Source organism: Amblyomma americanum, chromosome 6 (assembly GCF_052857255.1).
Source record: "Amblyomma americanum isolate KBUSLIRL-KWMA chromosome 6, ASM5285725v1, whole genome shotgun sequence".
Classification (NCBI taxonomy): Eukaryota; Metazoa; Arthropoda; class Arachnida; order Ixodida; family Ixodidae; genus Amblyomma; species Amblyomma americanum.
In genome coordinates this window covers 116,953,455-116,981,231 of record NC_135502.1, presented here as the reverse complement: position 1 = coordinate 116,981,231, position 27,777 = coordinate 116,953,455, and the positions used below count along the sequence as shown (strand labels likewise).

Below are 27,777 nucleotides of genomic sequence, written 5' to 3'. Positions count from 1 at the left end.
GCTCGTGTGGGGTGTCATATTAAAACCCCGCCCGCTCTCTACCCCCTGCTCTTTTCCTCCCGGTCACCCTCGGCTGCATGGACGCTTTTTGACAACTACGACAAACATGCATCGAACGGGAGGATTCTCCAATTAGCTAGCGCTGTAAAAAGACGGAGTGTGGAAGAGGAGCAGAAGAACGTAGACGTGGACACGTTCACCACAGCTATGCTCGTTCGCAGTTTGCAATGAGTCAAGAGAAATCTAATTCCATGCTGCCGCGCAATGGTATGCTGCTCAACCCATGAAACTGTCGAGTCGTCGAAAGTATCTCACCGGCGGCCACATAACAGCTGGTAGTAAGCTTAGCATCGAGCGGGAAAAGACATGCAGTAGGAAGCACCTACCACCTAGTTCATGAGGAGCGGCATGAGTTCCTGAAGCACTATAATGAGCAGCGAATTAGTGACTTAGGGGTGTATTCTTAATGTGGACCCTGCGGAAATATGAAGGGAAACGAATAAGACGAGAAAATATTTCGCCTTTAGGCCCGGAACTCCCTGGCCTTAGGGATGCGGTCATGCGCTGTACGATAAAACTGTAAGAGCTCCTAACGCGTACCGGTACGTATGCATTTTATTTGTCACTCGTGATGACGCGCATTGTAGCTAAGTGACCACAGAAGTATGAGCGTGCTTTCACTTGCACTTGCGCAGCGGCAGTACATACAGCATGGCCCAAAGCGAGGAAGAGGAAGACCACGCTGCTCGATCTGTTGTCACCTCAGCTCAGTAATTTTGCCTTGTTTTCTAGTTATTAACTAGGTTATTTCCATCCTTGGAAGACGGCCGCGTCTTTAAGGTGGTACTGTCCCTACGGGAAGGGTACGGCAGCTCCGGCGCCGGTATCCTTAAAGGGACAGCGCCATCCGAAGGAGCCCAGTGGGGCGGAGGCGGCCATGGCATCACATGGCGGGGATCTGCCAGTCATCAGGGACGTCCAGCAGTGCAGTGCGTCATCATCGCTCAGTGGGGACGACTCAACTATCGTCGCCTCTGACAAGGAAGTGGCTGACATGGCGGAAATGGACAACGATGGCTTCAAAGTGGTGAGTCATCGGAAGCACCGGACAGTCGGCATCACAGTGATAGGCCAGCCAAAAGACAAAGGTGTTGACTTCAGAGAGTGGAACCCTATCAGGCTGTTCGATGATATTAAAGTACTAAAGGGATCTGCTCCGATTCGCAGTCGCTTCACAACGCAAGGGGCTCTTCATCTAGATATCTCAACGGAAGAGCAAGTAGACATTCTTCTGCGGTGCTCTCAGATCGGTGGCATACGAGTTCAAGCCCGGTTGCCACACTCCTACATGACTAACACATGTGTTATAAGGGGAGTACCAGTGTGGTATTCGGAAAATGCCCTTCTTGACTACTTGAAACCGCAAGGAGTTCTGCACGTGCGACGATTAATGCGCCGGGTGGAGCCTGGAGAACAACAATGGGCAGCGAAGCCTACAAACTCTATTGTGCTAACGTTTGCTCCCAACACCGAGCGCCCTGGAATAATTGACCTTGGTTTCACCAAACATGCAGTCCACGAGTTCGTTGAAACTCCTCCCCGGTGCTTCAGGTGCCAACGCTTTGGACATGTAGCGAGAGTTTGCAACAAAGATCAACGTTGCAAGCGGTGTGGTGGTGGCCATGATTACAAAGAGTGCAAGGCAGATTTTGCTTGCGCTAATTGTGGAGGTGACCATCCAGCGAGTTTCAGTGGCTGCACATTCCGTGTAAGCGCCTCACACCGTCGCAAGTCCTTCATTAGTGGCCCCAAACCACAACCTACTGAAAAGCCGATACATGGAAGTGAAGAGTTCCCTGCGCTCGAGTCGGAAGCTCGGGACGTGGTAGCAAGCGTCGTCGCTGCACGACCTGATCCGAGCAAGTCGGCAACGGCCTCCGAGGGTGAGCTGGCTGTTCGATCTGCTTCTACAAAAAGTGTCCATGTTCCTCAGCGACCAGATCACAGCAAGACTCGACAACATGGAGGACATCCCCTTGCCTTAAAAAAGATGCAGACACCAGCTACCGTGGCCAAGAGTGGGTCCCAGTCCCCGTCTTTTGTCGAAGTGGTGCGCCAGTGCGTGCAGCAAAATAAGGAGCTCAAAAGCTGGAATCTCTCCGACCTTCTACGCGTTTTGTTTGATGTCCTGCGTTCATATAGCCAAGCGATGCAGCCTGGCACTTTGAAGAACTTTATACAGCTGGTACTTTCCTTTGAGACCTTGATCACCGCCTTCGCAGAGAACTTCAACTCCTAGATGGCTAGTTTTCTTCAACCTGTTGCAACTAATAACCCTAGAAAAGTGCCGTTTATCATGCAATGGAACTGCGCTGGGATTATAAGTCGATTAGCAGAACTAAAATGGTTCTTGAAAGAGACCTGTGTTCCAGTACTGGCCCTCTCGGAGGCTGGCTTGCCAAGCGGGAGGTCTTTGCCGGGATACGTCGCCCACAAGAATTGCAGCATAAATCTTTTCCCGCAGGAAGTGCCGCCCTTTACATACGAAGGGAGATTCCTCATGTGGCTTTGAACGTCACCGATCTTTGCACCGACAGTATTGAGGTAGTGGCTGTGAGGATTCGGCTCGCCTTCCGAACTCTGTCCATTGCATCAGTATACGTGTCCCCGCGGAAGAAGGTCGATATGGCTTTGTTCCTCCAGCAACTTTGTGACCTCTGCCCAGCACCCAGAATCATCTGCGGTGACTTAACGCCCACCACCCTGCCTGGGGTGACAGGAACATAGATCCTCGCGGACGCCAACTTGTAGAAGTCATCGACAGTTTGGACCTGTGCGTGGCCAATGACGAAAGTCCCACTTTCTTTCGGCCTCCAACCTCACCCACATCTATAGACCTAACCTTACATTCACCTGACATCCGTGTACAGTGGTCAACTAGAGCTGACCGAATGGGAAGTGATCACTACCCGATATTTGTGTTTACTGCCGACTTCCATATGCGTGGTCCTAAAATTTGCCATGTTGTTAATTGGGACAAATACAGGGAGCACTTAGCCTGTGTTTCCGGTGATGTGACATACAAAACGATTTATGCTAAGATGGCTGCTACCACGTCGCTCAAGCTACCTGATCATTTCCCGACTCCGGATTTAAAACTCGGGAACCTCTGCGCAGCGCGCAGAAGGGCGGAGCGACAACTCTTGCGGAAGAAGGACGACAGAGCCTTGAAGACAACTTTCAACAGGCTCAACTCTGCCATTAGACGTCATGCGAACAAGCTCTGTAGGTCCCAGTGGGCATCCTTTTGCGCTAGTTTGACTGTTTTCTTACCGATAACGATAATTTGGCGTGTCGTTCGCAGTCTTGCTGGTGGCTCTCGTCCGAGTAAACCTTTTGAGGCGCTTGCATTGCGCACGCAGAAACATCTCGTGTGCTTGGCAGAGGAATTTGCGGATGCATTTGTAAATTCCAGACCAGGCATTCATTCCTGCGCTCTGCCTGCTACGTCTCCGTCTGTTATGGACGACCCGTTCACACTTCGAGAACTACAGACAGCGCTCCGCAGCCTGCGGCGTCGCTGTGCACCAGGTCCTGACGGCATTACCAATCAAATGTTACAGAACCTGCCTCTGGAACACCGGAAGATGCTCCTAACCTATCTCAACCGAGTGTGGGAGTCTGGTGACGTTCCCCCTTCATGGAAGGTGGCTTGTGTAGTCCCACTGCTGAAGGCCAGCAAAGAGATGACAGACGCGGCCTCGTATCGTCCTGTATCGCTGACGTCGTGTGTGGCTAAGCTCATGGAGAAGATGGCAAGTAAGCGTTTGTCTTGGTGGCTTGAGGATAGAAGGGCACTACCAACATGCATGACTGGATTCCGCACAGGTTTAAGCGCGCAAGATAGCGTCCTGGACTTGATAAGCCACATTGAACATCAGAGTGCTTTTGGACTTTCAACACTAGCTATTTCCCTAGACGTATCAAAGGCTTATGATAGCGTCCTCCAGAGCTCAATACTGAATAGTCTGCAGGTCATAGGCGTACAGGGCTATCTTCTGCGATTCATTCACTCATTTCTCAGTGATCGTAAAGTTCGAGTGCGGTTAGGCAGTACAATGAGCTCCGAAAGGGCGGTATCGCGAGGGGTACCTCAGGGTAGTGTCCTGTCCCAAACGCTCTTTAATGTTGTCATGGCTGGTCTTCCCGCAAAAGTGCAAAAACATTGTAGGCATGTTCATATGTCGATATATGCAGACGACATTTGTCTTTGGTTAACCGGATATCAACACAAACGCTTAGCTCTATTAGCGCGACAGGCCGTGCTTTCAGTTAAAAGTTACCTTCAAGGTGTTGGGTTGACTCTCTCGGTGGAAAAATCTGGTTCCGTCCTGTTTCCAGGTAGGGGACGACGGTATGCGCGGCTGAGCATAGACCTTGATCAGTCTTGCCTTCGTCAGGTTAACCACATACGTTTTTTGGGCGTCACTATTGACTCACGTCTACAGTGGCGACGAGCTGTCGACTCGATTGTGGCTTCACTATCTTCGCGTCTCAATGTGCTTCGTAGAGTTGCTAGTGAGCAATGGGGAAACCATCCTGCTTCAATGATCAGGCTTCACGATGCCCTGGTGACAAGTCGCATAATGTACAAGCTCCATTTAATTTCCCCCTCGGTATCGCAGCTGGAACGCCTTGAGGTTTTGCACAGAATGGCACTAAGGAGGGCTCTCAGCGTTCCGCAGGCTGCTCCAAACAATGCAGTACTGTATGAGTCTCAATCGAAACCTCTTCGGCTATCCGCTTCACAAAGACTTTTGCTGCAAATTGGCCGCCTCAGAGAGACTGTTGCCGGGAGAGCGCTTCTACAGCGCCTTCGAAAGAGATCTGAGTCCCGGGCGTACTTGGCTTTAAATACTCTTCGTTCTCTGGGTCTCGACCTTCGAGATCGACCTAAGACGTTGAAGCCACCTTGGTCCTTTCCGAGCCTCGATTGTTCCTTGACAATTCCCCACGTTCGCGCTAAGCGGAATTCTCCTTTAGCGGCAATGCGTTCGCTCGTACTGGAACATCTTGAGACCGAATATGCCAGTCATCTTCAAATTTTTACAGACGGCTCTGTGGACAAGGTCAGAGGATCTAGTGCAGCTGCTTTTCATATTCCGTCTTTGAAGTATGATTCGTCTGTTCGTTTTACTAAAGTCGTGTCCTCCACAATGGCCGAAAGCGTTGCCTTTGAGGCAGCTCTAAAGAAGCTACGGTGTTGTACGCCTCAACCTACTGTCATAATTACGGATTTAAAATCTGCCCTTCAAAGGTTAGAGTACGGGTTCCCCACTGATGCCTTGAGTCTTAGATCCCTACGTTTGGTGCAGAATCTACATAGCAAAGGCTTCTCTATACGTTTTCAATGGGTGCCCTCGCACATAGGTGTCTTAGGCAACGAGATAGCAGACAACCTCGCCCATACAGCTGTCTCCGGGATTCCAGTACATGGAGTCCCTCATGAAGTCAAGCAAATGTTCAGAGATGTGGTGTTGTGCCACTTCAGTTCTTTGTGGAGCTCTCCTCATCAGCCATGTGTGACCAAGGGTCTCAAAAAGGTACCAAGGCACTTTGCTGCACCGCGTTCGCACGGATTCTGCTCGTACGCCGGCGTGGATGTATAAGACTGGCCTAGCGTTGTCACCATTGTGTTCAACGTGTGGTGTGTGTGGTGACATAGAACATTACCTTTTGTGCTGTACTTTGTACAACGCAGAACGGGCTGTGTTATTCGGATCCCTCAAGAAGGCAGGAGTTCCTCACAGTTCTCTTCAGGACATTGTTTTCCGGCGCGGGAGCCAGTCGAGTAGAAGGGATGCTTCTCGCCTTCTTCTTCTTTACCTGCAGGACACGAATTTGGCCTCCACATGGTGACCTCAGGAGTGTCTATTTGGGTTTTTGCGGACAGTGTTTCTGTGATTTCTATTTAAGTGTCGCTACGGTGGAGCAATTGCCGGCAGCAACTGCAAGGCTAATCCCACCGGTAGTTTACAACCACTCAACTCAACTCAGCATGGCCCAAAAGTTTTTGGACCTCATTGTTTTCGTTTGAGGCGCACAGTTGAGCGCGTACCTCAGTAATTTATATCAAAAGGCCTTAATATGTGCGACAACGGTTCTCTTCACGTTACAGTGAAAACTTCAATCATACTGTAATTTGTCCACTGCACGGCTGAAAGCAGAACCATATGACGTGGAAAGTTTCGACAAAGGTTATGCCTGCGGTCTGTGACTGAGTCATGATTAGCTTTTGCAGCAGTTCGTGCGAGTCACGAACTGTTTTTTTTTTGTGTCCGTCGTCTAATCAAACGGATCGGGAAGCAGATGTCCGAAGGCGACTACCTTGCAAAAGTAAGATGAAACGTTGGCTTGGAGCGGAGTTCAACGCTCGCTCGGATTGCAGCAACGAGGGGAGACTTCTTGAGCAGCAAGCCAGCATCCAGATGTACGGCTCTCTTCGATTTCCACCTTTGGAAACGAACGAAAAGCGCGATGGTTGCGGCAAGGAAGAGAGAAGCGCGGCTAGAAAATCCGGACTGGGGCTAAGTTTGAAGCTGGCTCTTCCCTGCATTGGGTCAACGAAGTCTCTGTTTGACTTCCACGTTGGCCGACGGCTTTAACTCGATTTGAGCACTCGACAACACCGCTTTCTTGATGTTTACTTCGTTAAAGTTTCAGTTTGTTAAAAGGCGGACGATACCTGAAGTTAAAATGTTTACGTTACGCTGGGCATTCCAGTGGTGGTACCTGAACATTGCGATGTTGGGGCCTTCTCATGTATTATTTTGTCGGAAGCAGTACGCGCTCCTGACCTAACGTGAAATTTTGTCATCGACAATGGTGACCCATTCGTTGCTCGCTTTCATTGGTGTTTCTTTGCCTTGAAGGTGAAACAATTCCTGACGATGACGAAGACGTTGTCAGTTAGCCATCTATGCCTGTCTTCTGAGAGCCTTCGCGGTCATATGAAGAGAAATAATTTTTTCTGTAACCGTAATTTTCCGACACAAAATTTGTTGTAGAAAGTGGCTTACAAACTGCAAAGGAAATAATGCGTGCTGACTTGCTACCCAGAAGAGAGACCTGCCTAATAAAATTATGATCAGAAAACTTATGCGCGGAAAGAAATCATAATAACCCACAAAAAAAAAACTCCAACGAAACCCTAAAAAGTGAGGAGCTGCGGAAGTTCTGTGGCCTTGTTTCAATTCGCGTGCATCTGTTCCGTCACTCAGAAGGAATAGAGTAGTACCTCGACGCACCGAAACAGTAGAGCAACGAACGCCGAGCTAGCTCTATACAACCACTTTCAGACATTACTAGCTCATCCAAACCTTACGCGTTTTCTCACTGCCTATATAATTCAGTGAACGTTCCTGCTCGCCCCCTTGTTACACCGCTCATTAATTAACAAGCGGCGCTATGTAGAAAATAGTTTGCACAAGTATCGAATTTCTTTCATGTTCACAGCCCTGTTGTGCATTTGCTGGTGTTTGTGGGCGTGACGCCAAAAACGGACTGACTATTTAAGCACCGCCCCAGACGCGGAGAGAAATACAAAACACAGTGCTTACTAAACACTGTTAGCATACCGTTTAACGTGCCACCGTTACAGTTACAGGAATACCGAGATCCCGCCCACCGTCAGCGCGCACGCTCTTATTGGTCGCCGTGCGGCATTCGTCTGCGCAGCTGCCGGGTACCTGGCGCCTTCTGACCCCCTCAAGGCGATCTACGCATGCGCACTGATGGCGCGCCAGGCTCCCAGCACTCCGGTAACGGTAACACGGTATACGGTATGCTTAAGGCGTCTACTAGCAGCAATATAAGGCACTTGTAGTGTGCCCAGCCTTTTGAAGTTTAGCATCGTTATGCAAAGGGTGGTCGAATTAAATGCAAATAGTCTTGGAGTATGTTCAAAGTAGGAGGCAGTGCCGGCTGGTTTTGATGGATAATGTTATAGCAAGCACAATGGAAAAAAAGTTTTACCGCTTTTTACTCAACCAAAGCTTTCCATTCGGCCCAGCAAATGAGGAAAACGTGTTCTTGAGCAGTGGTACGGAAAATCCGGCAGTTATCTTCTACTCTCCCGAAAAGGTATAACTTCGTACGTTACCAGATAGAACCTCTCTTAGAAGCACTCTTGAGAGGAGCTGTAATCGATGTAAATAAAGGTACGCTGCAAACATAAAAATAAAGGACATTAGGTGTAATGAGTGTGGCTGGGGCGCGCAGACTTATATTTACTAAAAGCTATTACAGAGAAGCGCTTTTTGCAGTTCGTCGATTACACTGAGTTACAGGGTTTACTTCAAACAAAAAAACTGCAAGTATGGGAGGGAAGATATTTTTCAGCGGGATGCAAAGGCAATTAATAAAGAACAACCTTCAAGGCCTTCGGCTCACAGAGCCTGTAAATCGATCAAGCCGTTTCCGTGCTACAATTGCAGGTTCATAAATTTCCTTGGTATTTCTGTGAGCAATGTCTCCCAAAAGTTTCAGGATCGATATAAGTGTTCCTTCCTTGTAATATGAAATAATTTTTCCCTTTTAATACAGGCCACCTAAAGATGTGCACGCTTCATAACACCGTTGTCGACGAATAACCTAATCTTAACCAAACAATGCTTCTATACGCTTGGGGCCCGTATAATGAGTGCGACCAGTGAGATATCGATACATGCTCATGAAAACATGGTTACGGTACTCTGAAGATCAAAGAGGTTCGAGGAAGCTCTCTGCAGTATCGGAGTGGTGGATGCTTTTCTACAGCTTGTTTTCTTTGTCGGAAGGAAAGGAGGCAACGCTCCATACTTTGTGAATGCAGAAGAGCTGCCGATAAATTAGCCGAATACTTCCTTCAAAATTGCTTTTGACTGCAGTGTTGCGTAAACTGAACAAACTGTAACGTCACGCTGCTAGTCTTTCTACACTAGGATCCTTCTATTGCCGATCCTTGAAGGGTGTGAATAATCTCTCATAAGAATGGTTTATACACTCTCTATAGACTCTGTTGCCTTCCTGCAGATATTTCCTTTTGTGTATTCATAGTTTATAGGCTGACTATAGAAGAAAGTATTAAAAGTCTATGGCCATAAATCTATAGATTGTCCATAAACTGCGCATAGGATTTTTATTGCCTATAGACTGGTCTGAAGGATCTATCCATAGAATGTCTATAGACTTCATAGAGAAACGTCTATAGGTAGTCTATAGACTGTCCAAAGAAACTTTTGTAAACGCACTCAGCAGAGTGCGTTTGTCTGCGTTGTTTTATCGGGAATTCCATTTTTCCAATTTGAACTTAAATGGAAACGGTACCGGTGTTACGGGACCACGCAGGTTCGGCTGCCCTCTAAGATTTTAGCGCAGACTAGCCGATGATGTTGACGAGCGTTTATCCTCTTCCTCATATCGTCTTTCGTATCTGAAACATGAACTGAATTTCCTCCGCCCCTACCTCACTCGTGGTCACCATTATTTTGTAGTCATAATTTTTTTGCAGCTTTTTCTAGAGCTTTTATAAAGGGTAATCAAAATTAACCTTCACAGATTTCTCAAAGTTAGGTGCTGAGGGGCACGTGAAATCACCTCTTCATATAATTTATGTGCTAAGGGGGATACAAGGAGATAATAATCGTCACTTCAGGCACAAAATTAACTAAAATAACTTAACTTTTTTAGTGACTGCGACAAGCGGGCATATGTAGATAAGAAACTAAGTGGCAATCAAATTCTGCACGATTCCATTTGGTAGAATGCTCCAAGCACGCGAGTGTCTCGAGCTATTCTCGTGAAATGTTTCCACCTGATCAGCGTAATTGAGCATGAAAAGCGGTGACGATCTGCACGAAACTCCTACCGGCGTGACGCAGTGTTTCGTCTGCTAATGGCGTATAGCGAGCGGTGAATCTCATAACTGTTTCCCTTTTACTTTCGGCTATCAAAATGGAAGAAACGCCTGACACAGCAGCTCCGTTACGCTAGCAAGGAGTTTTGCGTCGACTGCCACCACCTTGAAAGCGTAATAACACGAAGGCACAGTAAATTTGGGGACGAATATCTCGGAACACGCGCACGCTAAAGAAATTCTACAGTATGGAATAGTGTAGAAAGGCGACCGCCTCTGTCTTTCCATCACAAACATTCGCGCTAGATCCAGTGGTTAAAATGTTAATTAATATATTTTCATTAAGCAGACGCCTGACAGTGCCAATTATCATCTCATTTTGTGTCCCCTGGTGGCATAACTTACCTGCGTTTTATGTTCCACTCAACGCCTAACATTAGGTAATATGTAAGTTTAATTAGTTTTCATCACCGTGTGCAGCTGGAAAACACGCTCCAAAACCCTCCGCCTAAAAACCATTGAGCACAAATTTTATTTTCCAGCTGTTTCTTTCTAAAAGCAAATGATGTCGCGATAAGGGTGCTTGTATATTTCGACGTTGGGCATTGTTTGTTTGTTAGTTCACCTTATAACGACTCTGTACAGTGCAAAAGTGAAAAAAAGAACGACTAACACAGCCAAAAACACGGTGATAGCATCAACACTCCCTCAATTTCTGTCAAGTAACAAATTTAGGCACGCACTTTTCTAAATTCACCACTCACTCTCAAATCTTGCGATGTCCTGCGAGCAATCGAAATAAAGATTTCTCCAGCATATTAAAACACACACTATCAATCTTCTACAGACACACGTGCGTGTCCCATCTGTCTTTACATAGTGTACTGTATACACTTCGTGGACTGACTTCTTGGCTAACCACGTAACAAAAATCTCAGCCACAAGGCCTAACACGCCGAATTTACTCAAGCAAGCTTTTCAAGTGGTTTGGGGTCGTTTGCAAGTAGCAACCATTAGAGGTTGAAATATAGGCCCAGTTCAAATGGATATTATGTTCATTTAGAATTCTTTTCGAATTTTTCTTCGTTTTCGCTCGCAGTACGTACTGTAAACAAGTAAACACATGTTGCGTCCTCTCGTCTTGTCGCCTTTCGTCCACGCCTGAGAGTTTACGCGGTAAAAAGGCCGTCTTGAATATATATATTGGATATTACTGTCTCGTGGTACGAAGCCTGAAACGTCAAGACTGGCCATTGCAGAAGCACAGCGTCACGATGAGTGAAATGTTTGTGTGGTCCGTACGTCTCCCCTCGCTTTCGTGATATCACGTTTCTGTGCCGGCAAAACTTGGCGTTCCCTTAAGCTTTGTATACGGCGATGCCCAGATACGGTCCGGAAAGTAGCTTTTGTTGAATCCCGCAAACTGTGCGGCATTGACCAAGTCAGGCAACAGTGAAGCCGGGTGGATTATTCGCTTTTAGTTAGCGCGAACAATAGTTAGAAGGAGACTGAGGACCGCTCTATCAATTTGTCTTTGTGTGTGTGTTAGCAAAACTGGATAGTTCGGCATTCCATGGCCTTGTTGTCGCTTGTCTTACATTCAAATATGCACTTATTGCTCATAAATTTGGATTCAAAGTTGAAAAAATTTTTCCTGTCGCTCTGATACAAATTGTCGCAAAAGTCCAGCTGCATTCATGCGGCAAACAAGAATGGAAGAGAGCAATTAGCAACTAAAACAGTCGAGGTAAAGATTGGAAATAACTCATTACAAGAGGTAGATGAGTTGAGAGCCATTGGCCTAAACTTTCATAAGCTGGCAAAAGAACATAATGGCTCCATAGAATGAAAAAAGCTGCAGCGACTTTCATGAACCTCATCAAACGCATTTCATCTAGGGGAGGAGGTTCCCCAATGGAGATGGCAAGACGTCTTGTACAATCTGTGCTTCAGCCTAAAATACTCTACCATGCCCAGTTCCAACGATTGACGAGGTGATAATGGTCAAAGTTGGGAACAATAAATCGGAACACAATGCGTACCATCACGGACTTACCAAAACTTACCCCCATCCCAAATCTCCAAGAATTTGCACAGCTCAATCACTGACAACTTATTCATCAGCGAGACGCAACAAGAAATCTGAAACGAAAGTACGTTATGCCCATAGCAGCCTTGTACAATGCAGTGGCAGTGCCAACACCTAGAATGACCAATCCCACACTCATGGGAATTCACGACTATTACGACAAACAAGACGACTAAACTTCGTCGTAGAAAGAAGCCGAGAACTCGAGCACCGGTTGGTGTACGCCCAGGAACATATATTGTATATACGGACGCGTCGATTACAGAATCGAGCGGTAGAACAGCAGCCACTATCCCGACGCACAGACAGCAAAACGTACATCACGAATACGTATCAGACCATCCGGACCCGCTTGTGATGGAACTTTATGCAGTGCACGATGCTATGGAGGACATAAATAAAATATAGTCCATAACAGAAGCCCATTTCTATACAAGCAGCCTAACAGCCATAAAACAATCGAAAAGAGTGACGAAGATACTATGTGCAACTCAGGAGATCCATGCACTTAGTAAGAGAACAGATACGCATCCAGAAACACTGGACACAAGATGATGCTGAGAACCCTGAGCAGAGAAAAGTAGACAACCTTACGCACCAAGTTTCAAACCCTAATGCATCCGCCACCAGGCTCCCTTTCCAAGCCCGCTCCGCTCTCCCCTTCTTTGCATCCTCTTTAAGGAAAAATACGCGTGCCCTCATTCCGCCGTGCACTTTGCCTCTCCCTCATAACTTATGAAGATTGGAGGAGGTATCCCTTGGAAGGATAAGGGCTGGAACGGCCCTTACCCCGTCGGTCACGTGTCGATGGGACTCTGAAGAAGAAGCAGAACCCACCACCTTCCCGAGGTGTTCCACACCGGCTGCAGAGGTGTGTGTTCGCCAGTTTCTGTGGACTTGTGCAGAAATAAGGGCTTCAAAAACACGAATTTTACAGGACGTGGTACTAACGGCGAAAAGGAAGGAGGATTTCTCCAAGTAGCTGACCGACAACAATAAGAGCAGAAGCCTTTTCCGGTCCTGCATGAAAACACTTTACATCATTTCCTATAGTATACAGAGAACCCAAGTTATGCCTTTATGGCAAGTGTGCGAAATGAAAAAAAAATATTCAAGCTCGGCACACTATCATGACGAAATACCCGAAAAGTGATCTAAACTGACGTAAACGTGGACTCCTTGATTACTGGCAGCGAGCAGCCGAAATGGAAGCTACCACTGGCCGGTCTTTGAAAGGCATCTGTCAGCCGTCGCCGTTTCGCTTAACGTCTGCACCAGCGTTACTATGGTTCTCGATCCCGACAACGAAGTTCTCTGAAAGAACTGCGTCCTGTGCATCCATGACCTCAACCCCACACAGCGTGCGATACTTTTGAGGACTGAGGCGGCGGGTCTGGCAGGACGGTTCGAGCGCCGAGGAGTCGGCAGCGTAGGCAGAAAGCCAAGCTACCGGTGCGGCAGGTGAAAGCACCGAGCCACCGCCACGACTGATGAGTAGAGACCTGCTACGTAGGGATATATATTTAAATTCTGCAATAATAGTCGTCGTAGCACTGGTTATGCAGCCTAGTGTCTTGGTACGTTGACGAAGCATGCACGCCGAAAGATGCGTTTGCTAATGTGGAGGCCCGTGCAACATGAGCTAGCCATAGGTGCGTGCCGCTGCATGACCCTCGTCCGAGGACCTCTCATAGGGGAACCTACAGTTCCTTTGATGCTCCGCAGCTGTAAGTAGAGGTGTGTCAAAAATGAAACCATGTGGGCACGCCAAGCGCATCGCCCTCAAGCACCAAACATAGCGGTACTCAGCTGGCCGCCTGTTGCACCGCCAAGTATAGATTTTCCTTAACTTCCAACATTCAGGTTGTCTTTTTTCCGCCTTCGCCTTGCGATAAAAGTGCACTAGCTGTTTCACAACAAAACTTCTATACTTCAGCATCCAAACACGTAACCGTGGTGCACGTTTGTCAGCCCCAGACACACGCACTTTGTGGCTTTATGCGAAGGGGCAATCGGACTTACACAAACAACTATGGTTGTCGCTGTTAGTGCAAATAAATTCACTCATTCATTCATTAATTTAACCCTAGACAGTCACACGGGGACATGGCTGAGCCTCTACACTGCTCACCTGGCACTTGTGCGGTATGCTGGCGTAGAAGCCGTCGTGCCACTTGTTGCAATCAAAGTTGATGTCCTCGGGCACGTTCTCGTAGAACGGGTAGTCTGTGAGGTCAGCGTTCTTCAGCTCCCGCGGGAAGTTCGGGTCGGCGCGGAAGTCTATGATGCGGCCGTCGGCGCGCTCCCTGTAGTTGGGAGACAGCGTCTTGGGCGGGTCCGTCGGCGCTGGTGTTGTCGTCGTGGTAGTCGTCGTCGAAGAACTCTGCTTGGGTGGCCCTGCGAAGTCAGGCGTGGATCTCAGTGCAGGTGTACCCAATCAACTTTGAAGAAACCCGCATCCTCGGAACCCAAACAAATTACCACAAGAGGCTCCTTCTCGAATCCTGGCATATCCAAACCACCCCGAAGAATATCAACCGCACAAAAGGAAACCTGCCCCCAGTATATGCCCAGGGACTTCGCTCTTCAACGCAACAAAAAAAAAGTCGCCATTCAGCACCTCCCTGCAGTGCGCCAGCGTGACTAACAGCCTACACCCCCCCTCCCCCTCCTCCGCGCCTTTCGCGACCCAGCTGTCGTTCTTTTCACCACCCCCGCCCTCCCCTCTATACTTAAAAGACGCTAGCTACTGCCCTCAGTCACCCCTGATCAAGGAGCCGAGTCGGCTTCGAAACGTTGGGTTAAAGTTAAATTTTTGGTTGGAGATGTGCAGTTTATTATAAGTCTTCAAACCCAACCAGACAGGCAAATCTGTCAAAATGTTTAGTTTTCAAGTGTACCCGAATGCGGAGAAACAATAGCGTCATTTGATCTACTAACCCGCCAAAGCAAGCGCTAGAGTAGATTGCGCTGCTTAGCGCTGCTTTTTAAATAAATGTTTTGACATTTAAAAAGAACAGTTTTTTATGGTCAGACTGTGCGATGCGATGGCGTAAATTACAATCTTTTACAGCTTGTTCAGCTATGCCGCTATTGTGCGTGCTGCTGTTTTATTCAGAAAATTGACACATCACAGTGTCTCGGTGCGGAGGGTAAAAGGCAAAAGTAAAATTCGCCTGAATGGGCCATAAGCACCACTCTATCACAGCAGCAAGGATCACTTCTAATAGAAACACACATAACAAAAGAAACAAAAGCATTCTGATTACAACAACGCGAATGTTCGCAGCATACAAATTTCACAATGAAACCTACAGTACATCCTCATTACTGAGACATAGAACAAGAGTTCACCGGAAAAAATACAGTGCATCGAAAGAAACAAATTAAACCCATGTAGAGAACTAGTATAAAACCGGGAAAACCGACCTGTCGAATCAAATAAGTGAAGATATTTAGATGTGACAGGCAACTGACAGTAGAAGAAAGGCCTCAGGTTATACGTTCTCCAGAAAGTAAACTTTCATACACTTACGAAAAACAAATAGAGATTGTGGCTCATTATTTCGACCAAATCGGGATGATAGTTCAAAAGGTTAGGAATTCGCCAATTCAGCGACTGCATACCATAGCTTGTCTTGTTTCTTGTTTTCTGTAAATCCGCGCGACTTAACTCAAATCGTGTTAGATCGGTGGTATATTTAGAAAAAAAAATTGTTGCGGACTGGCTTTCAGTTCTAAGAATGCCAACTGCGACAATCGCTCATAATACAGTTCTTGTACAGGCAGTGTACGTTTTTTTTCGAAACTACTAGGATGTAGAGTTATATCAAAATAAATTTTTAATGAATCGGGTACATTTTCCTGCAGTAACAAAAAAACTTTCAAGGTAGGTTGTATCTTTGACCCTTCAGACAAGCCAGCAATTGTGTAACCTGGAATGGGCAGTACTAAAATAAAGCTTGTGCCTTAGTCTGATTGTTAGCAATGAGCGACACCGGTTCAACATTCCAATAGGTTGTGCAACACTGCCTTTTACGAGCCGAATATGAGGTGTGCATAAAAGGGTTTCGTTCGAATTGTACCCCTAAGTATTTTATTTCTGTAACACGCTCCAAAGGTCGAGACTCAAAACTTATCACATTAGTGAGATGAATCGGATTATTGCTAGAAGAGAAAATGACATATTTTGTTTTATTAACATAAGGAAACGTTGATTGGCCGTAAGCCATTGAGACAGAATCTTGAGCCTTACGTTTATAGCAGCAATTGCAAGTGCTAGATCTTGAGCAGAAAATAAAACGCTGGTGTCGTCCGCATAAACAATCATTTCCGGAGTGTCTTATATGGATGCAATGATATTAATATAGAGAAGAAATAGCATGGGACCCAAAAATCGGGCCTTGCAGCACACTATACTTAATGTATTCCAATTCAGATTTAATATTGAAGACAATATACTGGGAACAATAAGAGAGATAACTATTCAGTAGCTTGAGCGAATCGCCTCTTATAGTACGGGAGTTTATTAATAGTAATGTCTTGTTTAATGAAACCGAGCGCTTTGCTGAAGTCTAAGAATACGCCCTATGTGTAGTCAGATTTCATAAATTTTGGATGAGTGTTTATTTTATACAAAAAAAAGCAGACTGAGTTGATTTATGTTTTTGAATACCATACTGACTGCTAAATACTGGTTATTTCTCTGAAGATGACCAGCAATTCTGGAGACAATAAACTTTTCAAACATCTTAGAAAAAAGCACAAGTACTGAGATTGGCCTGATATTTCCCAGATTAGTACCGTGCCATCTTTGTAGTGAACAACCACCCTCACTATTTTCATGTTTTCGGGAAAAATATCGGTTGTATAAAATTTGCAGTGTGGCAAAGCACGTCATATATTAAATTAGAAATTGCATGTATTAATGCTGCTATGATACCATCACAACTAGCAGTTGCTCCTTAAATTACATATTAGGCTGCAGATTTTTGCCGGCATCGTGGGGTATAAAAACAATGCATCGGCGAGCCAGTGCTCTAAGTATGTCGAAAAATAGCCAGATTCAGCCGCATCAAATTTTCCGAAAGTTAGGAAGTGTTCATTTCAATGGCAAGAGCCTTACCGTTCAGGACGTCTCATCCTATTTCCATTTCAACCGGTATAAGTTTGTAGTGTTTGAAAAAGTTTTCTGCAGTACACCAGGCTTTTTGCGGGTAATAGTAGAGTTCTGAGAACTTTCTACTATTATTACTAATTCGAGCCTTTTTTTAAGTCAGTACCCAATTCATTCCTAACTTTTTTCACACTTCTGGGATGAACCTATATTTCGTTATTTTAAATGTGCCAAAGAAATCGTTTCGGCTTTCTACGGGCTTCTTTAAATTAGGTATAATGCAAAGGTTTTCGCGCTTTCTTTGATTTTAGTTAAGGTGACTTTAGGAAAAGCGCAATTGTAAAAGGCTGATCTTTCTATGAACACACTCTATAATAGGTAGGGGCGGCTTCATAAAGAAACTCATTCCAATTTATATTTGAAGCAAAGTTTCGCAAATGTTCAGGAATCAATGTTACTAGTCTAAAACAGCGAGAATGTCACTGGTTGAATACGCCAAATTGATGCCAGCATCTCCTTGCACATGACTTAAATAAAGAAACATAAAACAAGCCTAATATCACCAAGACCTCTGGGCTGATCTGAGTCTTGACCATATAGCCGTCAGTCGTGTATGCGGGTGATACTTTAATCAGATTTTACAGGCTGTAAAAGAAGTGAAGGAAACGTAAAATCGCGTTATCCTGACGCTTCCCGTCAAGCGGCCATGCTCTTTACTTAAAAAGAGCGTGTTTCGTTTTTTTTTTTTGCTCTTGTAGGAAGGCTTGGGGCTCATGCTGCCAAGAGGCCTTCATAGTCAACAGAAAATTTGAAGACATGTTCAATGACGACCAGAAGGGTGGCAATGAAGGTTCGTCAGTACGGCATAGCGCAGGGCCGCGAGTCGAGTTTCGGACTTAAAAAAAAGCAACACATGCTTCAGTCCTGGGAAAACTAGCGGAATCTTTTGCGCACTTCACATAGTGGTAAAACAGAGCTTAGTACTATGTAAGTGGTTGTTCTGTCTCAGACATTGCTCTGTCAGCTTTCAGCAGTCCCATCGAGAATAGTACTAAAGTTAGCAAAACTCAACGGTGATCCGATAGATACCGAAGTCTATCATCTGCAGAATGCATGCACGCAAAGCACGTTCTGACACCGATTCCCAGAAAAAAAAATAGAGAAGCAGTGGACATGTGGTCTTCTTTGAAAGAAAAAATCTCGCTCTGAAGGAATGGGCTACATCCCCATCCTTTCACCACCATCCCTCCGCCATTTTTTTTAAAATCCAACTGAGACCAAGAGCGCGAGTCCAGATGCTTCCTGGTAGCACTCGCTACGCTAGGAAGCCAGAAAAGAAGGCTCACCGAAGCTGTATCCGTAGTGGGCCAGTTCCTCTTCGTACGAGGGCGGAGGTGGTATGGGGCTCGGCGCCGGTTTGGGTGGGGCTCGGCCCCTGAAGCGGGCAACCACTCGGCCCCGCCCCCTGGGCGGAGGGGGCGGCGTGTGGCGCTCCTCGGGCACCTCGTAGTAGTAGTAGTCGTCGGGGGCCGCAGTCGTCGACGTGGTCGACCTCACGCGGGCCCGCACCAGGCGGAAGCCCGGCCGCGGTTGTCTCGCCGCTTGCCGCCGCGCCTGTGCGACGTCAATGTTGAACTTTGTATTCTACCGGCACGATGAGGACAGTCCAACAAAACGTTTTCTTCGTTCAATGTTATGGGGAAGTTATACTCCCTCGATGGGGACGTTTGCCGAAGTTTGCCACAGGTTACCAAAAGAACAGTAAATGGAATCGCGTGGAATGGTCCTGCACACCATTCCTACAAAAGATAAACTGCATACTACACATATTCAAAGCACGCCAAGTCTTTCGATTTTCACTTTCTAAACGGCGCGATTTTTTCGAGTGGTTTCAATTTAACTGTCTACACAGCGACGCGAACAATATAGAAACATTCATAAAGCCATCATTTTTCATAAAATATGGTAACATAAATGAGAGAGCTTTGCAATATTGCGGTATTAATTGGTCTCAGAGAGGGTCAGTGCAGTACAAAAGATCAATGGTGATAAAGTTAAGTAAAGGACGCCTACAATGAAACAATAAAAATTGAGCGTTGTTTTGTGTGTGTGATTATTTTTGCCATGACAATATATATCTTCCAGCGCAGATCAAGTCTCAACATACATCTTGAACCAGCCTTTAAAAAAATAAAGACTCCCAATCCTTTCCGCCCTCCCACAACAGCTATGCAGCTGCCGATTCCCCATACACGCTGTGAAAGCAACCGACCCATCGCGTATGTTTAGTAGGTAAGCCTATGTTCTCGCAATAATGACACATTCACGACCGCACCCAAAACCTTTTAAGCTTAGACAGCGCTCTCATTGGCGAGCCTACGAAGGTGCAAGTTTTGTTGCAGGCATCTATAAAATGTCTGCATCCTTTGTTTCTGGCGTCCGTGGTTTTTCGCGCACAACCATCGCAGGCTCAAGTATCATTTTGCTTTATTCGAACGCTTACTATATGCATAGGTTTGGGCTGCCAACATACAAGTGACATGCGTGGAGGCTATTTCTATGCTTCAGCCTGAGCAGTCTCCAACATTTATTGACCTGCAAAACAGAATCCATGTCTTCATGAGCTACACACATCATGTGTAGTGAAAACTGCTTAATTGGCAGCTTCCAGTAATAGACCGGTTAATGACGACAAACGCAGCTCACACATTGACAGAACACATAGAACAAGAAGGGAGACACCTCCAGCGCTGGTGGTGTTTCGCTTGTTGTTCTATGAATCTACACTAACTCGCCCAAACGTCTGCACTACTGTAGATAGGTTATCCGCATTATCCAGATGGGCATTGAATAATATGAAGCAGAGGAAGGAGTAGAAGAAGACAAAGAAGGAGACAACCGCAACAGAATACATGGGCGCAATCGACAACAACAACAACGTGGACGCATATATCAGCTGTGTTTCCTGTCCGAGCACACTGGTCTAAAAAGACGACAGAGCATCGTGGGGTCGTGGGGCCGTATAGTCTCTCTGGTAGAGGATGCCATGCCGCAAGGAGAGCGATGACAGACCGCGCGTTAAGAGACGGAGCGGCGACAAGACGCGGCCTTAGAGATATTCTATGAGGGGTCACAGCTCGGGGCCGTCTCCGTGTTGTTGTGCTAGGATGGACGTGGTTAGAGCGCCAAGGAAAGCAAGACCACCTTCTAGGTCAGCTGAGGTACACGAGGTAGGAGCACGGGACTGGCAGTCAGATCACTGTGTTGTTGCAAGGCTTGCAAACGATGATCATGTCACATTCTTGCAAATGGAGGCGTCTACGACGAAGCCTCCCTGAGGGGTCTTTAAGGTTCGCGAGCCAACAAAGTGAGTGGTGATCATTTACGACCCGAAAGGGGCCACCATACAAGTATGGGCGAAATTTCGTTACCGCCCATCAGGCAACACAGCACTCCTTTTCCTTGGTAGAATAATTCGCCTCAGATAGCGACAGTGTGCGGCTTGCATAATCAGTCACGCGATCCGCACCATCTTGACACTGAACCCAGGCTGATGTCGCTGGTATCGATGGGCAGTTCCGTATCCGCTCCCTCGCCAAAGTGGGCAAGTATGGGTGTAGTTTGGAGGCAGTTTCTGTGGTCCTCGAAGGCTTCCTGCTGTTCTTGGGTCGATATGAAAGCTTGGCTGTCCTTTTTGAAACGAGTTAGACGCTCGTCTAGTCGGAATAAGTCTTGAAGAAAACGTCTGCAATAGGCGCAGAAGCTCAAAAAACGGCACACAACGCGCTTATCGGTGGGAGTCGGAAACGCAGCGACGAGAGCCGTCTTGCCGGGATCAGGGCTAACATCCTCAGCACTCACGACTTCGCCCAGAAACTTCAACCGTTGGAGAACTAAGCGGAATTTTTCTGGCTTGGAGGAGAGGCTGGCCGATAGAATGGTCTCTAGTACTGCACTCAGGCGCTTCAAATGCTCGTCGCAGGTGCCAGAACAAATGACAACGTCGTCAGTGTAGACAAGGCAGGACTGTCATTTGTGGCCAACTAGGAAAGTGCCCAACATTCTTTGAGAGGTGGTAGCAGCGAACAACAAGTCGAAGGGTAGCATCTTGAACTCATACAACCCGTAGGGAGTAACGAACGCAGTCTTCTCGCAGTCCCGTTCGTCTACCTCAATCTGCCAGTACCCACTGCGGAGGTCAAGAGGAGAAAAGTAGCAATCATGACGCCGCCGGTCGAACGAGTCAATGATTCGCGGTAGCGAAACACCTCCTTTTTGGTAATTTTCTCGAGCCCTCGATAGTCGACAAAAATTCTGATCGTCCTGTCATTCTGAGCGACAAGCACAACGGGCGAAGCCCATGTGTAAACGGCTGCATGACGTCATGAATTTCGTCAAAATGCAGCCGTATCGCCGCACGTTCTTGCGCCGACATTAGAGGGGGGTGTTGACGGATAGACCGTTCACTGTCATCAAATATGATGCGATGTTTCATACCTGACGTCTGCCCGTCCTTAAAAGTGGTCGCAAAGCGGTCAGGAAAAGAGTCAAAAACGGTTTGCAGGCATCGTTACTGAGCCACCGCCGCGGTGACACAGTGGTTAGGGCGCTCGACTACTGATCCGGAGTTCCCGGGTTCGAACCCAACCGCGGCGGCTGCGTTTTTATGGAGGAAAAACGCTAAGGCGCCCGTGTGCTGTGCGATGTCAGTGCACGTTAAAGATCCCCAGGTGGTCGAAATTATTCCGGAGCCCTCCACTACGGCACCTATTCTTCCTTTCTTCTTTCACTCCCTCCTTTATCCCTTCCCTTACGGCGCGGTTCAGGTGTCCAAAGATATATGAGACAGATACTGCGCCATTTCCTTTCCCCAAAAACCAATTATTATTATTATCGTTACTGATCAACGTTCAAGTCAGAATTCAAGTCAGACTTAACTGATCGACTATGGTTCCCCTGGAAGTGTTCCCCTGAATAGTGACAACGCGCAATGGGGCGACGGGCTCGCTGATTTTATCGAAATAGGCGATGGGTATATTTTACAGCAAATGGCCGTATTGGCGCTAAAGTTCGTGACTAGAAGCTGAGTTTACTGGTAGTGCAGGGCAAGTACTCCCCGAGGGACACAGAATTTGTGGCTCAATAGCAACGACAGGTTTGCTTCTGCCATGCCATCTGAGTCGCGGGGTATGTCGCACTCCACCGTAAGAAACAAGCTGGTACGCGGTGGTAGAATGATGTTGTCTTCTGACAAGCAAAAAACTGGCCTGCCCGGCTCACTGTCGCTGACTACGGTGCACGGGGCGGGGAACGTCGCCATGAGTTCGCGGAGGTCGATGGTAGCACCGTTTTCGCGAAGAAAATGCAGGCCGAGGATCAGGTCCTTGGAGCACTGACCCAGCACAGCGGAGCAACCAGTGAAGATGATACTGCGAACCTCCATCCTAGCGTTGCAGACGCCGAGTGGCATCACCACATGGTGTGCCGGCTGTCCGGACCTGTGTTCCGTGTCAGGATGTACAGTGGAGTTCTTAGGACACCCCTAAAAGCCAAAATGTCTCAAAAGTGAGTATGAAAAGGCTCTCCTTATCTTACAAAGGCTTATATTTTAATAGGCGCCGTAAGTACTTTCTTGCACAGCTAAGAAACAAACCACAGTGCTTGGTAATTTTTGGAAACGATGTTACCCTCGCTGTCCAGATATGTAGCACGGTCAATGTCCCTATAACGATATTAGTGGCCGATAAAACAAGAACACGTAGCACATGCTTTTTGTGAACTCCAAGGATGACAACCGATAAATTCTCTTGTATTTCGTTGGGCTACAAACCACGAGCCGACCCACCAGCGTACAAACCGTAAACTTACTCGTTTCGCTTCAAGCCCAAGTAACTGATCACCTCAAACTTTTCCTAGCCTCCACCCAGCGCCAACTCAGAAAGGAGGCGGTTTCCATTCACAACCTTTCTGGGTGCCTCTCGGAACCTGCTACTTTAAGGTCGAAATAACAGGACACCATGCTCGATCGTCTTCAAAGTTAAATAACCTCCGCGTCTGAGTAAATCAACACGCTCTGGCGCCTCCTTCACAAAGTCTTCGTTTACTTAAGCAAAACTTCGAGTGTCAATACAGGAGTGTACTTAACCTTCCTGTTCCGTTCTCTGTTGTCCCAACTACCTCCCGAAATTTGCCTGCTTTCGCCCGCATACAACGAGAGACGACCCAGAGGACCGCACCGGTCAAAGCGGTACCTGGCGACGGTCTCGTCTGCAGCAGCCTTTGATCTTTCGGGTTTGGCGGTACAAACACTGATCGGCCGAGGTCGCCTCTGTTTGCCCGGAGCAATAGTTTGAGCCCCTCTTTTCACTTTGCTAACCTTTTACCCTCTTCAACGACATTTCCTCTTTCCTTGCACCAGCTCCAACCTTCCGCCCACTTTCCTCTCAGTGCCGCCTCCATGGCCCAGGTTAGAGCCCTTTGGCTTCAAGGGACATGCCATGTTTATTTTGCTAGTTTTCAGTAACGCGAACCTTGAGCTCATTCTGCAGCTTGAAACTTCGCTTTCCTTCCATGCACGCGTATTATTCGCCCATCGCCTTTAAGATGCTTTACTTGCTCTTTCAAAGGGCCTCTCTGGCAGCCAACCGTGATTACGAGGTGCGCTCGTTAAAGCCTAGCGATTCCGGAGCAGGAAATGTGAGAAAAGGGGAATAGCACGGCTTGGGCGGTTTTAGCGTGACAGAGAAAATATTGACCCTGCAGAACGCGGCGATTGCCCGCGCTCTGCTGGCGAGTTTGACGACCGGCTTCTTCGAAGAGAAGAAACTTTACAGCCTGAGTGGGTTCTCTGGCGTTTCGCGACAGCCAATAGGAGATTGGGCACACGAAGAGAGCTGCGGGCAAATTAACTGAGGGGTCTCACAACGCCGTAATTACTGAAGCTAATACTGCTGAAAACTAATGTTATGGGCAAGAAAGGTGCGCTTGCATCGTTCTTCCCTGCGCCCATAGCATGGGCACGTGTCAAACTATCTCACTCGCTTTGTTTATTATAAACCGAACAGATCTAGCAATTCCGTGAGTAAACAGTGTGGTGCGAACAAAGAGCAAGTGCCCCTTGAAAATATATGCGAACCTGATTTTCTCATATCTCCTCGAGCAGACGAGAGTAAAGATATGATCGGGTGCTTAGGATAACAAAAAAAAAAGAATTTCCAACTCTCATTGAAACCAAGGAAAGCAAAGGGGAACATAACTTTTCTTTAGCGTAGTGTTGACTGGGATGCATGGTAAATTTGTTCGTTTCGTTTCGTTTCTGGTTTTTAACTTCCCAAAGCGACTCTGTCTATGAGGGACACCAAATTAGCCACTTAGTTGTTTGTATAAAATATATATTCGTATTATGAAGAATAAAAGATAACAACATCGTCGGTGGGATCCAAATCCACTGCTTCCGCGTGTCGCGTGCGGTGCTCTTCCAGCCGGGCTACAGCGGCAGCTATCTGCTTCTAATTTCAACTGAGCTGCGTTACACGAAGCCTAGCATTAAGATCGCCAGCCAGCGCCATCCGCAACCGTAGAGATGGGCGTGGCAGCTGCGCTGTTACAGGACCTGGTTCCACGTACGCAGCTTTTGTCGAGGATGGCGCTGGTGCGCACACTCAACGTTAGGCGACGCGCGACATAAATGCACTCAAAAGAAGGTCAGAAATCATTAAATGGCTAAATTCCCATTGATCAACCCCACAAATATGACACGAAAAGGATTCTATTTTCTTTTCTTTGATTTCAATTAATGTTGCTTTCCTTTATATCTCAAAAACAACTGGACTCCATTATAAATACTCGCGCACTTCGTTAAGCACTTCATAAGTTGAACTCAAATGAGTGTTGCATGGCTTCATTAATTTATGTCTTGGCGATGCATTATAGCAGCGGCAGAACACCTTAATCTATCAGTGTTTTTTTTTTCTTTTTCATCCATTTATAGCCACAACACGCCTGCCACGAAAAGGCAGCTGAATGAAAGCAACTGGCAAGGAAGATTTTACAGACCAGCGCTACAGCATCACGTGATGAGAGGAAGGCTCTCTCCTGGGTTCTCACGGCCTAAATTCCCGTTCTAAACAACTCTGTTGCGGCCGATGGCGAGCTGACGCTTCTTGCTGCAGTTTGTTCCTTTAAGGGCGTAAATAACAATAGTATAACAAAGATATCAAGGGCGGCTACCTAATTAGTTCGCGCTTTTGTTTGAGGCATCAAGCACTGCGTAAGCGAAGGTCAATCATAGTAGGAACAAACACGACATGGTCAGCCAGTGGTAGACAACAGCTAGGGTATCTCTTCGTCATTGACTTCTTCCTGATGAAATAACCGTGATATCAACGCAACAACACAGGACGAATAAAATTACATGCATGCTGAACGGAACGCAGCAATGGTTAGATTTTTTTGGTTGATAACTTTAAACTGTACACTGTTATATAGAGGGTGTCCCAGCTAACTTTAGCCAGGGTTTAAAAATATGCCACGGCACTCTGCGACGACGCCACCAAATGCATGCCGCTGGCTGTTGTATGGAGCGACTCACACTATTTTTTGTATCGTGCTTAATTGCATAATTAGTCTAGAACAATTAACCAACTTCGCAAGCAAAGAAGATAGGCAAAATAGTCCAATGAGAAAGTTGTAGAACTGCCCTCGAAACGTCCAAATGAACAGTTTCTAACTGTCCATCCAATAGTCCAATGAGAAAGTTGTAGAACTGCCCTCGAAACGTCCAAATGAACAGTTTCTAACTGTCCATCCATTACGTATCTGTTTTGTTTTTTTGAGCTCTGTGCAAATGCCCGCGAAATACAAAAATAGCACGTGACGTGTCCACTTACGCGCCGTGATTACATTGCTCTCAAACGTTCCGCGTAGGTACTAACAGATCATTTAGCCCTGTGTGCTGCTGCTTAAAAAGGTGACAGGGCTGCGACGCAGGCACTGGCTGTGCGATTACGCAAGCGCAAGCGATAAGGACTGTGTCTGCTTGTCGCTATCAAGCGCCACAAGGGAATCACACCGCTTGCCTATATCGCACAGCCAGCTGCTGCGTCGCTGCCCTGCCACCTTTTTAAGCGGTGGCACCCCGGCTAAATGTTCTGTTCGTTCCTACGCAGAACGTTTGAGAGCGCTGAAATCGCGGCGCAAAAGCGGGAATGTCACGCGTTTTTTTTTTTTTCTTTCGCGGGCATCTGCAGTGAGCGAAAAAAAGCCGGTACGTAATAGATGGACAGTTAGAAAATGTTCAATTGGACGTTTCGCGGGCCGTTCTACAACTTTCTAGTTGGACTTTTTCGCCTACCTTCTTTGCTTGCGAAGTTGATTAATTAATCTCGACTAATTACGCAATTAAGCGCAATACAAAGATTAGTATGATTGCTCCATACAAAAGCCAGCAACATGCATTTGGTCGCATCGTCGTAAAGTGCCGTGGTACATTTTAAAACCCAGGCTTAAGTTAGCTGGGACACCCTGTACATATACAGAGTGTTTTAGGGAAGGTGAATCAGAATTTTTAAGAATAGGCTTTTTCAGGTATAGACAAGCTGTGTACGGCATTCTAATTTCAAGTGTTGCGGACATAAGAAAGCAAGTATATACTCTAAATTGGCTGGTAAGCATGTTAACTAATTTGAAATATAAAAAATTTAACTGGTATTGTAATGTGCATGGTTGCAATTATAGGTGTGTAGCTGGCCGATAGTAATAGCCATATCGCTTTTTTTATTTTCGAAAACGCATGCATATTGTAATGCCCGCCAGTGTATGTCACTCCCTGGCACCCGTGCCACGTGACCTTCTTTTTCCCGCCCGCAGTGAGGGGCTCGCCGCTGTTTGCTGCTCTATGGCAGACAGGAGAGTGAAAGTCACGTGACATGTGCGCTATGGGGTGACGTGAGCCAGCGGGCGTTGCAGAGCGCGCGCCAACGACTTGCGATGTTTTAAACACGCAAGCGAAGACCGAAATTATTCAGCTATACCGCCGAAGATAACTGCAGTTTCGGAATTTTAAAAAGTGGTATGGCTCTTACTAACGGTCTGCTATCTTTCTCAGATTGCAATCATGCACGCAACTGCAAGAATTAAAAGATTAATTATTCAAAATTAGTTAACGAGTGGAGATTAGAAAACTGATAACTCCTGTTAAGTGGTAAATTGACAGGGGTTACCTGTTTTCTGATGTCGCCATCACTGGTATTATGAGCCAACAAACGCCGTCTAGATACCTCAAAGAGCCTGTTTATAAAAATTATTGTTTACCTTGGGCAAAAGAGCCCCTACACGAACTTCAGTCATTTGAATTTCACTCCTCTTGAGTTTCATGCCACAGAGAGGTTGATGGAAAAGAACGTTTCAGAGTAAATAAAAGAACCTGTACTAGCCCCTCTTAGGCAACGAGTCGCGAGCGCCCACCACTCGGAAACGCGATACCGCACCTCCAGCCTCCCGCGAACTTACATCACCGGAAGCGTCCAGTTTATACGCTGAGCGCACAAAACTGGGTGCTATGGCAACTACGCAGCCGTGCTGCTGGCGGATTGCCTCTTACGTTAACATCCATAGGAAGCGCACTTAGCAACTCGTCTCCGCCCCCCCTCTCTCTCTCTCTTAGGCATGGGACTATAG

General features: G+C 46.8%; 1 protein-coding gene across 1 annotated transcript in view; it reads right to left on the bottom strand.

Moving 5' to 3' along the window:
- Positions 1 to 27,777, bottom strand: part of LOC144094037 (uncharacterized) — a 96,128-nt gene that overhangs the window by 10,363 nt on the left and 57,988 nt on the right. The window contains exons 3-4 of the mRNA XM_077627888.1: positions 18,447 to 18,714; positions 14,116 to 14,381 (exon numbers count right to left, since the gene is read on the bottom strand). Of these exons, the coding sequence (XP_077484014.1) occupies positions 14,116 to 14,381; positions 18,447 to 18,714 (534 nt within the window). The remainder of the gene's footprint in view (positions 1 to 14,115; positions 14,382 to 18,446; positions 18,715 to 27,777) is intronic.